At 38.1% G+C, this 14,029-nt stretch overlaps 1 protein-coding gene across 4 annotated transcripts in view; it reads left to right on the forward strand.

Annotated features, from left to right (window-relative positions):
* fnbp1l (formin binding protein 1-like) overlaps positions 1-14,029 on the forward strand; it is a 46,948-nt gene that overhangs the window by 26,156 nt on the left and 6,763 nt on the right. For all 4 annotated transcript variants that reach the window (XM_082188114.1, XM_082188113.1, XM_082188115.1 and 1 more), the window contains exons 2-9: positions 476-591; positions 4,024-4,074; positions 8,059-8,206; positions 8,294-8,356; positions 9,457-9,561; positions 9,743-9,871; positions 10,560-10,706; positions 13,691-13,894. In XM_082188114.1, coding sequence (XP_082044240.1) covers positions 476-591; positions 4,024-4,074; positions 8,059-8,206; positions 8,294-8,356; positions 9,457-9,561; positions 9,743-9,871; positions 10,560-10,706; positions 13,691-13,894 — 963 coding nt within the window. The remainder of the gene's footprint in view (positions 1-475; positions 592-4,023; positions 4,075-8,058; positions 8,207-8,293; positions 8,357-9,456; positions 9,562-9,742; positions 9,872-10,559; positions 10,707-13,690; positions 13,895-14,029) is intronic.

Genomic DNA, 14,029 nt, shown 5'->3' on the forward strand with positions numbered 1-14,029 from the left:
TTGTGAAGCAGGCTGGTACCTACATTTACAACCCAGTATATGTTTCTATGGGCGGCTCAGTGGGTAGCGCTGTTGCCTCACAGCAGGCTGTCTCTCGTGTATGGCAAGAGATGGCCCGTAGAATCACCAAGAAAATGATTAATGAAAGAATAAGTTTTTTTTATAACAGGATACATAACTGCAGAGGAGTATTTCCCAAAACTTTGACTTGACTTTAAATATGCCTTATAAGAGAAGAGTGATTTTCATCTTGACTTGGTTGAAAATGAGTTCAAAGCAATGAAACAATCCTTGTTTGTTATGTGGATGTTTATTTAGCATTGATTTATATTCTGCACTCACCCTGCAAATGTTTAATATTCTTCAAACAAGTCCTTCCATATTCATGTTTCCTGTCTGGCACCAGCAGCCCAGTGACAGATCAAACTCCCTCTCACTGGACCTCTCTCTCTTTTCCGCTTTCTTCCTTGATCAGGACCAGTTCGAGAATCTCGACAAACACACGCAGTGGGGAATCGACTTCCTAGAGCGCTATGCAAAGTTCGTCAAGGAGCGTCTGGAGATCGAGCAGGTCTATGCAAAGCAGCTACGGTGAGCATCTAATAGGGGTTTTATTGTGTTAATAAAACATGAAATAAATAGACTAATAAAAAGTGAATGATTTAAGTGAGTGGTACTGAAGCACTGATTCAGATTCAATCTTGGTAGCCATGTTTCAAAAGGTGCACACAACTAGGCTACATACTTCTAGAATCATCTGGGTTAATTTCTTGAACAACTAGCTGACTAATTGGTCACAAGGAAGCCCTGTATAGTATGATGAAGAATTTGGTTGACTAGTAGACTAATAGTGACCAATGCCTGAAGTTTACAGGTATTGCAACAATCTATTAACAATTTCTTACCCTTAATCTGTGATTATCATAAAAAAACTGCTTGCTCATTGAAATCACACACAAAGTTCAGTTTGTTATATAAAATTGCACATTAAAATAAAAAAATATTCGACTAATCATTGCATTCTGCCCGAATATAATAATAGGATGGTCTTACCTGCCTGACAATGTATGTATTTCCATATCACACGTCATCAGCACGTTCCATGAGGCTATGCAGAGTTGTGGACAGAAAGTCACAGAGCGCAGCAAACAAACAGCAGCCGCCTTTACCCCTAAACCAAAACAACAAGCTTATGCTGCGTTCACTCCATAACTACCGTAATTAAGAGATGGCAACCCATGACTTTCTACTCGGAGCGGTTCATGTCCTCAGACTCGGATTTATGCTCTTTTATTTCAACGCTATCAACGCCGAAATAAATCTGCAGCAGTCAGGTGGTACAAGTCAGCGCTCTTTAAGTTGTTTACGTTCATTATTATTGTCATGTTATTTGCTTTAAGACATGAGGTAATGTAATGCCGTCTCTCTTGACGCTTTGCAGACTATGCTCTGGCTGTGCGGCGTTCATGTGTTTTGGAGGAGGCGTGGCTTTGGAGATGCTCTGAAGGGAGGGTGGGATCTTATGATTTCAAAGCTAGCTTGCTACTGCTAGCTGCTCTAAAATTGCCCACCTTACCATTAAGTAAATTAATGTTGTTGCGAGTAAGAACAAAAACATAATATACAGTAGTTCATCAGCCTAACTGTACATTTTTAACCACTTTTTGCACATTATTATAGTGTTCAACTGGTTTGCAATCTCAGGTGTTTTGTAAGTTGGAACAATCCGTTTTAAAAATAGGGCTTTAATTGTCCTAATGAGCACATCTGCCTTGACCCATGTTATTGATTTGTTTCCCCCTCCATCATTCCCTTATGTGGTAATGTTGCTTTTTGCCTTGGGATTCAGCGTGAGGGTGTGAGACACATCGGGTCAAAAATCCCTGCAGGCTCCAAGTTGTAAGATTTGATATGATATCAAACTGAGAATGAGAGACACGCTGTGTTTTCGCCAAAGGGACACGCATTGACTGCAGCTGGGGCCTTCTCTCCTCTCCTATCCTCACCTCTCCTCTCCCGGGATGTCTTGGTCCCTGTGGACGTTTTGCTGTTGCCTGGATACGGTTATAGAGTCGCTTCTCTTCCCCCCTCTCAAATCTCATTGTAGGTTCTAGTGTAGTACCACATTCATTCTACCTGACAGGTCCCACAATGCTCTCTAAACCCCCGCTGAGACGCGGACCGTCACACATGGCAACACCATGACGGTTTTCTCTCTCAAGGGTTTCCGTAGTGAGGGGTGAATGGAGCCAAAAAACATTACCCTTGTTTGATTTTTGATGTCATTTATTAGTAAAAAATAATAATTAATAATCAAATAATGAAACAATAATAATAATAATACTCTGTTTCCATACAATCAAAATAAATCATTTATTTAGAATTAATATAGAATTAAAATATTCTTATAAATATTTATATATTACAAATGCAATCATTCATTGCAATTAATTCAATTAATTAATTCAATTAATCTGTTCATCTAATAGCCAGATCAACAGATTAATTCAATTAATATGTTTATCTAATAGCCAGATTAGCATTTTTTAATGCAAAATATCATTGTGTACATTAACCGTAATATAAAATTATTCATACAATGAGCATGTTTACATGCACACCAATATGCTGATAACTACCATAAATCTGTTTATTGAAATAACCCGATTTATCGGTTTACATGCAAATCAACAACCTGGAAGATGCAAGTAAACCACGTTTACAAGACTATTAAAAAACAGGTTATTCCCCGGTTGTGACGTCAAAATGTAAGCATCATGTGTTTCACTGAGAGTATTTTATTTATTATGCAAGTTGTGATTTTAAATAAGCTGAAGCATTACAAAACCCCAGAGTATTTCACAATTTCAGTGGGAAACTTACTACTCCTCCTCTCATATTTGAACTGTACTTCCTGTCCTTTGGCTGCATTAGATGAGAACACATTTTATTTCTTGGGTCAAGAAAAAGTCTGAGTTTGCGACATTTCTCCTCCCCTACCACAAAACACTTACTGGATGTGCTTAAATCTGCTGTATAAGGATGCTTTCCTGTCACACATATCACACATGCGCACTTCAATAAGCTGGCAGAACACAGGTTAAGGTGTTTACATGCTGGGCGAAATCGGGGTTAGGGGCAAATATCTAGCTGTCAATCAGTTTATTCTTAAGCCGTTCATGACCTTATGCTGTTAAAGGAAAACGGTTTAACGCGTTTACATGCCCACACTCATTATTGGCTTGTTAAGCATAATCGGTTTAAGAACATGCATGTAAATGCACTCATTGACCCCCAAAAAATTGGACTGTATTCCCACCTCTACTATTTATTGTCTGTTAAAAAAGGGTTTTAACATTACACTTTGAAGTGCACATAACATACAGTATGTTTCTTTTCACATCAAAACAAGTAACTCTTTGTTGATTATCAGTTTGATGCTTGTGTTTTTGCTGCATTTGAAAAAGGATGCTGAGGCACTTTAGTTATGAGTGCACACAACCTATCATAACCAGACTAAAAGAGAAGGGAAGTGAGTTTTTGTTTGATCTGTTTCATGAAGTGGATTTGAGGAAGCTTTAATAAAGGAAGTGCCAAACATCATTAATTCAGCTCAACGGGGGTCTGGGTTGCCTTCCTCCCGGAGCACACTCAACGGACCCCCCACACCATCCCCCATTCCATGCCGGAGCACAGCAGTAGAGCTTCTCTCTAGAGCTCCCACTGAAGATTCGTTTCTGTGTTCATTCCCTTGAGTTTATATTGCGTGGGACGGGGGGAGAAGGAAGACAGATTAGCATACCATCACTTGTTTTGCCTGTTTACTGTGGCCTACTTTAATTCTCTGATGCATAAAGTAAACACACTAGACAGACTCCTTGTTCTCTTCATGGTTGTGTGAATAACTTTAGTTTTGATGTTAAGGGATATTCTAATCCCCAATGAGTGCTTTTGTTTGATCTATTCAGAACATGAGCAGTTTTTCTCTGAGAGTTCTAAAAAGTTCTTTTTGTTGCCCAACAGGAGTCTGGTTAAGAAATATTGCCCCAAGCGCGCCAAAGAGGATGAGCCCAGGTGAGTTAAATTGCAAACATTTGCTTGCTCCAAAGATTTTTAAGTGGTTATTTCGACTGCTATTTATGTTTTTAATGGCAGGATATAGCATATAATAGCCTGTTACACGTATCTTTGGAATACTTGATTCTGATTGGCCAGTCAAGGCATTATCTTGGTTAAATATTCAAACTGTTTAATTGATCGTTGTCCCGAGAACAAGACTGATTTCCTACTTAGCTAGGCTAGTTTCGTGTCTGTCATATCCCTCTGCAGTCTCTTTCCTCATAGATAGTCAATATCTGTCTAAAACTAATACAAATATTTTTTGTTAATTGAATAAAATAAAATATAAATAGTATATGAAAAAAATGGAAATAAATAAAAACTGAACTAAAACTTAAAGATAAAATAAATTAAACCTACATGGTAAAAATATATATATATAAATAAATAAATAAAGGTTCCATGGCATGAAAATTAAACTGAGTTTTTTTAACATTAATATGAGTTCCCCTTGTGCTCAGATGGGCCAATCTGGAATCTTCCCTATATGTTGTCATACGGGGAAGGTTACCTCCCCTTTCTCTGCTTTGCCCGTCCAGAGAATTTGGCCTGCCAATGAGAAAATGAGCTAGGACCGTGCGAGCGTGATATTGGTTTTTCCTCGAGAGACATCATGGCTTGCAAACAAGCGAACCATGGCAGTTGCTCAGTGTTTGGCTGTACAAAGGAACATCAGGAGTAAATCATGGGTTATGTGTAATATGACTTCAATCTACGTGGACAACTTTGTCATTAAAAAATGAGTCAGAGCACAGTCTTCTCTAAACTACAAAGATTACTGATGTAGATGCTAATACAGCTTTAGAACGATAGCAAATCAGAGCAACATGAAAAGCCAACAACGTAGGCTAGCGTTAGCTACATGATAATAACTGTAACAGCATGCATAAACAAACCAACTAAAGTACCGTATCCAGACTGATACGTATCCTGCTGTAGCCGCTGAGTTGCAACTTCTTCAGGTGCTTCTCCAAATTGGAAAGCTTGAAAGACTGTGTGTCTACGAGCCATTGCGATTTATCCATTCACTGTAAACATTAGCGCATGGTACCGTGGCCGCAAGCTGGTCAAGGCCACACCCCCACCCTCCGCCTTGCCCCGCCTCTCTCCTCCTCATTAGCATTTAAAGCTACAGACACAGAAATGGCACGTCCTAAGGCAGGGGTCACCAATCTCGGTCCTGGAGGGCCGCTGTCCTGCAGAGTTTAGCGCCTCCAACCCCAATTAAACACACCTGAACGAGCTAATCAAGATCTCACTAGGCATACTGACTTTCAAACAGGTGTGTTGGAGCTAGACATGTGCCGGTATTCGGTAATGCGATAAATCGCGGTAATGAATATGCACGATATTGTTATCGCGGGCACTTCAAAATACCGTGAAAAATAATAGATCCGAATTTAGATTTTTAGAACGCGCATTATAGCTTATTTTCCATCAACCGCTTAAACAAGCACTGCGTATATGCTGCGCGAAACACGTGCGCACTCTGATGTAAACAATCGCCACGTGTATAAGCATGCGGCCGGTGCGCACTTCTAGTCTAATGTAAACAGTCCTCACATGGAGAAGCAGCATGGTGGAAGGAGGAACGCCGCCGCCTACAGTCTATGGCCGCCGCCAATCTATCCGGATCCATCCCGCTTCTAAAAGCAGAGCTGCCAACTCGACGCATTCAGCGCGAGACTCCTCACACGCTCACGCCACACATCCGTTTTCTCACGCAGAGAAAAATCGCGGAGCAAAGAGGACACGAAGACCGTCAAACAAGACAGAGCAGGTTACTTTTGATATGAAACAGGAGAACAATTGTGTCACAGAACGTTACATTTAAACTATTTAATGACCAGCAGCATGTTAGATGACTAAAACATAAAGAGGAGTATTTTGCTGAATATGTGCACTGCACTTTTTTACATATTTATTATATTTTTACTTGTGTCATTACATAATTGTTATTATAATGAAAACCACATTATATTTGATTTAATTAGTTATTTGTAACCTTTAATAATACCAGCTGATAGGGCTCTATATTATGTGAGATATTTTTTTTCATGAGAAAAAAATAACATGTGGGCTATCTACTGTAGCCTTCCTAATATTTATCCAAAATAAGTCAATATTGAATCAAGATTTAAATCAAATCCCAAGTATTGAATTGAAATCGTTAAATTTGTGTTAAGCAATACAAACAGTAGCCTACCAGTCATTGTACCATGTAATCATTGTAACATGATGTTGTCACTAAACTTAATAAAATTCAGTTTAGTTACCAAATGTTTTGACAATCACAATTACACCTTGTGATGCAAGTTTTATTTAATTTTTTACATCCCCCCCCAAATCCATCTGTTTCTCATGTGCAATTAAAATATCGTGATAATACCGTATACCGTGATAAAAGATCACTCAATTAATCGCAGCATGAAAATGTGATACCGGCACATGCCTAGTTGGAGCTGGTTGGAGCTAAACTGTGCAGGACAGCGGCCCTCCAGGACCGAGATTGGTGACCACTGTCCTAAGGAAAGCTCGTTGTGGGGCTGGCTCGTAGTGGCTGTAATTCTGCACCAAGGCTGAATTTCGGGAAAGAGACTTCAGATACAGTATTAAGGGACCACTAAGGCCTATATAAAAGCATCCAAAAAGCAGCATGTCATAGGACCTTTAAAATGATTACTATACAAATAAAACTAAAAGCTAATTAAAATATTAATAAAAAATACTAAGATAAAACTCACTATCGATATTCTAATACACTCAAACTGTTAGATATTCATTACCGTTGGATTCAATGACAGAATGAAATTCATTTGTTTCACTACAACTGTACATTTTCTACATTCTTACTTTTAGCTCATGGCATAATTTCATTGTACATTTTGGCTGTAGTTGCTTTCCTAACCAGCATGTTTGTACCCTGTTGGCTCTAGATTACGGTTGAAAGCAGAAACGGGGGAGTATACGATGGGTGTCAGCTCGAGTCCCTCCCATATCCCGTAATGAATTCCATTAGATAGGCATAATTTCTCCCAGCATGTGTTTTTGTCCCAGGACATTCCTCATGTAGTGTACAGACAGCCCGGTGATTAGAACTCAACCCTGGAGGTGGGGGGGACATTTGCTTTGGACAAAAACATCTCCGTCCAGCCCTTGCAATACACACACATCCCTAAAGAGGAGAGACGAACATCTTTTTGTGTGTTTGTAAAGGGGGATTTTTAATATAGTGAGCTAGTCATGCCTTACAGGCTGGCCCTTAGTCAATATCAACACACAGATAGACTAGAGACTTCCGGCCCCCAGGGGCCATGGCGGCAACCTGAGGAGAAGCTGTGCGCGACTGCTGATAAACGCAATTCATTTTTAATGAGGGCATTGAATGTCCAAGAAATTGTCCCATATCAGAACGTAAACCTTTAGCTCAGATACAAGAGGTTCAAAAGTTCTAAAAATACATATTAAGGTCTTTTTAAAGTTTTCTAATATATCTAAATGTGATGGCAGTGGGTTTTACACTGACAATTCAACTGTGTTTATGTCAGCATTATATTAGCTACCCTCCTTTGGTCTTTGAAAAAAACAACAACAAAACATATCAGTTGACTTCTAATGCTTGTATTCAGTTTGTCATTTTAACGAATCGAAATAAGCTTGCAAAATTTGATTTGTTTTAATGGCAAAATTTGATTTATTTAATTGAACTGGATATTTGTGGCAAATATCAAATTGAAAGATCATATAGTTTTTATTGCAGTGCTGTAAGAATCATGTCTTTCTATTTTTTTTTGGTCTCTAAAACAATTAAATAAGTAAAAAAAGTCAATAATATTTTGATTTTGCCATGGAAATAGTCATTGATGCTGATATGGAACTAAAAATAAACGAACAAGATTATATGTAGTATTTTTTTCATTGTATATTTTCCTCCGGCAGGTTCACATCCTGTCTGTCATTCTACTCCATACTGAACGAGCTGAATGACTACGCAGGTCAGCGAGAGGTCGTTGCCGAGGAGATGGGGCACAAAGTGTATGGGGAGCTGATGAGGTACTCACAGGACCTGAAGGCTGAGAGGAAACATGTGAGTGCCAAATACATACACCTGAGACACTGGTGCAGTTCAAGACAAGTTGTATTTAAACATTTGTTTGTTGTGTTTGATCAACAGCATCTCCAGGAGGGACGGAAGACCCAACAGTATCTAGACCAGTGCTGGAAACACATGGACAATGTAAGTAATGTACTGGTACTGGTTCAAAAAGAAATCAGTAGTGCTGAGTACACAATCTGGACTTATGTGCAGTCTGTATGATAGGCTTGTGTGTACAATTTAAAAGAAAGTAGAACTTTTCTATTTAGTTTGAATTTATTTTTGTTTGAGTAATTTTAATACTTAAACTTATTTTATTCCAGTTAGTTGCCATTTCTAATTTTCTTTGTAGTTTTTCTTCTAATATCCATATTATATTTTATTTCAGCTTTATTTCAATGAACAAAAGCTATTCTTAATGTGCTTTTCCATTTGACTGTGCTACTATTCCATTTTTATTCAATGTGAACGTGCGCTAGACGGACATCTTTAACCATGCGCTTTTTTCAATCTACTGATTGAATTCAAGGTACTGGTATCAAACACAGAGAGTTTGGAATAGCATCAGCCCTATTTAAGATTGATTGTGTTTGTACTGCTAGTTGCACAGTTGTGTTTGTGTCTGAGTGCAAGTGACCGATTCACAACCTCTCCTCCAGCTGTGACCTGGGGTCCAGATTTATACAGATCCAGATGACTGTGTGTGTTTATATGCAAGTATAAAACAGAAGAAGTGACAAAGACTGTTGGCAGTGCACAAATGGAAACCTTCCTGCGCCGCATTCATCTTCTCAAGCTCTTTCTTTCCATTCTCCCTCTCGCTCCAATTGATACCCTGCACTGCATTCCTGCATCCTGTACGTTTCCTGTCTGTCAGTGCGTCTCACAGAGTATTTTGCAGCTTTTAGGTTGCTGCAGCTTAAGGCCAGCAACAGCTGAATCTGGCGTTGAGAATGACCATGTCGTAATAACATAGGTATTCCTCTTTCTTGCACTGTCACGAAATGAAACACAGATGCTCTGGAAGCTGCTACACAAATTTCATTATCGCTCTCACTCTCAGTACTGTTTTGGATGTTTGTTTGTAAGATTATCTGTATTTATGTTGCTACTAGATCAAGTCCTGACAGTTTTTATGCAGGAAGGATTGCTAATGCTCACATAGCAGTGCAGGAAATGTTTCATGCCTGTTTTGAGAGCCCATCAACATGTGTGTCTCCTTTTCCGTATGGATTTTACAGAGTAAAAAGAAGTTTGAACGGGAATGCAGAGAGGCAGAAAAATCACAAATGATCTACGACAGGCTAGACAATGACATCAACGCCACAAAGTCAGAGGTGGAAAAGGTAGTTTCTGTGATCCTGATACACTCTACATAAATTCTTATAATTATTGACTGAACGTTGTCTGAACCATTGTAAAATAGCACTTGAATGCAGTTTCTGGCCTAAGACTGGAAGTCGTCCTGAGGCCTGAGCTGTATTCCTGAAGCATTAGTAATACAGATGACCATTCATTCTGTCTTAGGCAAAGTCCCAGCTGTATCTGAGACAACACATGGCGGAGGAGAGCAAGAACGAGTATGCAGCCCAGTTGCAGAACTTTAATGCTGAACAGTGGAAACATTTCAACGTGGCCATCCCTCAAATATTCAAGGTGATGATTTCCCCGATCTTTAGTTTCTGATATTTTAATTGAAATGTTTTAGTGAGTTCTTGAAGTCTAAAGCTATAAAGATTATACTCGCTGAACAATAAGTAGTGCTAGTGTTTGTTTTATTTATATATTATTATAGTATTCGTTAATATTGTGAATTAGCTTTGACTCTTATTTTCAGTTTTCTTTTTTCAGTTTAATTTTATGGGCTTTTTATCTTTTTTTTCTTTTCTTTTTTTTTAAATAGAATTTGAAAGAAAATAGAATTTTTCTAGTTAGCTTGAATTTATTTTTGTTTTATTTTTAGTAGTTTTAGTACTTATTTTATTCCAGTTAGTTGCAATTTTAAATTTTCTTTATAGTTTTTAAGTTTTCATGTAACATTTATATTTTATTAAATGTTTATTAAACTTTTCTATTGTTTTTCTATGTAAACATTCACTAGACGGACATCTTTACCCGTGTGCTTTTTTTTCAATCTACTGACCTGCGTCTCGTGTTATTAACAGCAAAAATGCTTTCTGTGGGAACTCCTCCCTTAATGGTTGTCTGTTTAGTTAATAAATAAAGCACTGTAATAGACTGTATTTGGTTTGTGACCATCCACAGAAAAGATCTAATAAATCAAAACGTCTCTTTGTAGTTTTGTTTATGTAGTTCTGAAACCTCTGTGTTCATGTGCTTGTAGAATCTGCAGGACATGGATGAACGGCGGACGGTCAAGCTTGGGGAGACGTACCGGAGTTTTGCCGAGGTGGAACGAAGAGTCATTCCCATTGTCTCAAAATGCCTGGAGGGCATGGTGACCGCTGCTAAAAATGTGGATGAGCGTAGGGTAAGTGCTGAAACACTTAAGACTTTTAAGACCCATACAAAAAGGAATTGAGGTCTAGTAAAACATCTATAAGTTCTTTTATGAAATATTAGCAATACATAAAGTTTGTAATCAGTAAATGTTTTTTTTAAAGAAATTAATACCTTTTTCAGCAAAAGTTACCGTAAATATATTTTAAGCAGCACAACAATGTTTTCAACATTGTTGATAAGAAATGTTTATTGAGCCACAAATCGGCATATTAGAATGATTTCTTAAAGGATCATGTGACACTGAAGACTGGAGTAATGATGCTGAAAATTCAGCTTTGCAATCAAAAGAACAAATTACATTTTAAAAATAGTAAACAGTATTTTGTATTGTTATATTATTTCATAATATTACTGATTTTACTGTATTTCTGATCAAATAAATGCAGCCTTGGTGAGCACAAGAGAGCTTCTTTCAAAAACAAACAAAAAATCTTACTGACTCTAAACTTCTGAACATCTAACGTGCTTTGATTACCACCCTTCATCCATTGGTTGAAGTAACTTATTACGCTCCATTATGAACCCAAGGTTTACTCAAATGTAAAGTACTTCTCCCTGATGTCATTTTGTACCTATGATCTTGATGATAGCTCCAGTCCACTACACTGATAGAAAGAAGGGAGTATTGGAGACGGCGAGTAGGCGGGAGGAAGTGAGGGAGTGGATGATTGGGAGCATGGGAGGATGAGAGAATCAAATTGCTCATTTTCTTAGTGCTGTCGCCAGCGCTGATGCTTATGAAAAGGTCGCGTGTGGCTCCGCAACCGCTGATTACATTTTTATCTGCCCCATTTAGTCTCCCTCTCTTTCTTTCTTTTTCTGTCCTGGACTCGTTCAAAAGGTTGGGGTTGATAAGGTTTTTTAATGTTTCTTATGCTTACCAAGGCTGCCTTTATGATCAGTAAAAGCAGCAATATGTGAAATATTATTACAATTTAATGGCATACTATATAACTTTTTTGCTTTTTAGCAGTTAAACAAAACTGCATGCATTTTGCGGCAGAACATTGTTTTGGTTGTGCTACGGCTCTGCGCGACTGCAGATGAATATGACCCTTCACAATAGATAATGCTTTACAATGAACTCTCTGAACTGTTAGAGAGCTACATATGGCAATTTATCTGTTCAGTAAAATACCTTACTCACCTGTTGAGTAATAAAACACCATCTCTGTGTCGCTTTTACAACATTTCAAATCCTTCAGTTCTCTTTTCACCATCTCCAAAAAGCCAAGCCAATGTTGATTCTTGTTTTATTACGAGCTCAGCCATGTTCTCATTTTGCCAGCAGACTCTCCTCTGTTCTGCGTGTTTTTTAAATGGCTGATTCCTCTGAGGTTCAAGGTTTAGCTGCTCCATGTCAACCTTTCTCACTCGTTGATATATTGACTCAATACTCAATAATGATATATTGAACAAAATAAGTTTACCTTTAAAATGTTTTTTAAAATGAATTTTATTCCTGTGATGGCCAGGCTGAATTTTCAGCATCATTACTCCAGTCTTTAGTGTCACATGATCCTTCAAAAATAATTCTAATATGCTGATTTGGTGCTCAAGAAACATTATTAATATCAATGTTTAACAGTTGTACCGTTGAATCATTTTTGTGGAATCAGTGATACTTTTTTTTCAGGATTCTTTGAAATTTCAAAAGAACCGCATATATTTTGAAATGGAAATCTTTTGTAACAGTGTAAAAGTTGTCACTTTTGATACATGTAAATACATATTTGCTGAAAGCAAAAACTTTCCCCACCCCAAACTTTGTACAAAATGTATATAGAACTTCCAAGAAATGCTTTAACTTGGAGTCAAACCGTTCTTAGCCGGTGGCAGCTTGAAGATTCTACTCAGAGCTGTTCATATCCTCAGACTCAGAAATGATCAGTTTCTTTGGTAACACCCATAACACCATGCCACTCTTGTTTTTCCTATTTTCCCCTTGCTTCCTGACTCCAATGGTCGGTAATCGACCTGCCCAATGACGAACCATTCAGGTCTGATTATGACCTGATTCTGTTCACGGTTTTATTTATGGGCTTGCTTACGTTGTTTTGGGATTTCCTAATGCCCTCTGCTCGAATGCTGAGGTCAAGAGAGCCTCATAGAGGCTGTTAAACGGGTGACATGAAGCCAGAGCTCTTTTGTAATGCTACCACACCCTGGTCAAACACAGTCATTCCAGACCAGCTAACCATCTTTCCTTGTGCCTACTTTCACAGTTTACAAACACAATAGTACTCGCTGTTCCTCCATACAATGGCCTTAAATCACACCTTTTTTTTTGTTACTTCATAGTCTTTTTTTTTTTTTTTTTTTTTTTTTAAGATGCGATGTTGCAATACTTTTTTTCCTCTATAGAATATTACTGCTACAGGTATGGACTGGTAACCAGAAGGTTGCTGGTTCAGTCCCTGAAATGAACAAACCATGAGCTTACACCATTATGCTCACGTTACTGTTTCTAAGGTTAGTTCAGTCGGTGAACAGTCGGTTCAATTTGTTCAAGAGAGCAAATAAATAAAGGTTTAGTAGTAGTTGAGAAAGAGATGTGTTATGCTGGTGACAGAGTTCAAGGAAATGTGTTTCTTTCATTTAAATGAAATGTACTCTGGCATTCAAAAGTTTGGGGCTTGTAAGATATTTATGTTTCTGAAAGTAGTATCTTATGGTCCCCGAGGCTACATTTATTAGTTCAAAATGCTGTAAAACAACTGTTTTCTATATCGAATAGATTCTAAAATGTATGTTTTTATTCTTGCTGTATTTTCAGCATCATTACTCCAGTCTTCATTATCACATGATCCTTCAGAATCATTTTTATATGCTGATTCGGTTCCCAAAAAATAAAAGTATTAATTTCTTTAAAAAAAACCTTTTGAAAGGTAGTGCATTATACTCTAAATAAAGCATATCAAGCATGCTAAGCATATTGTTGTTGTCCCACAGGATTCTGGGATTGTAGTGGAGTCGTTCAAGTCGGGGTTTGAACCCCCGGTTGATTTCCCTTTTGAAGACTTCAGTCAGAACATCCAGCGAACAGGATCAGATAGCACCATCGGGACCCCCAAAACAGAGGGAGGCAAACCGGACCCCAAACACGCGATTAGCAGGACCAAAAACAAACTCTGGCTTTTTGGGAAGAAACCCAAGGTATTTTCATTGTTCAGCAACTTCTGTTCCATTGTAAAGCTCATTTGCTAAGAATAGGTAATAAATTAAAAGCCCACATGACCGTCAGGCGCTCTGCTTTGGCTTGTGTGAACAGTAAAGGATTATATGGCTAGG

The sequence above is a fragment of the Leuciscus leuciscus genome, assembly GCF_965113295.1.
Source record: "Leuciscus leuciscus genome assembly, chromosome: 13".
NCBI lineage: Eukaryota > Metazoa > Chordata > Actinopteri > Cypriniformes > Leuciscidae > Leuciscus > Leuciscus leuciscus.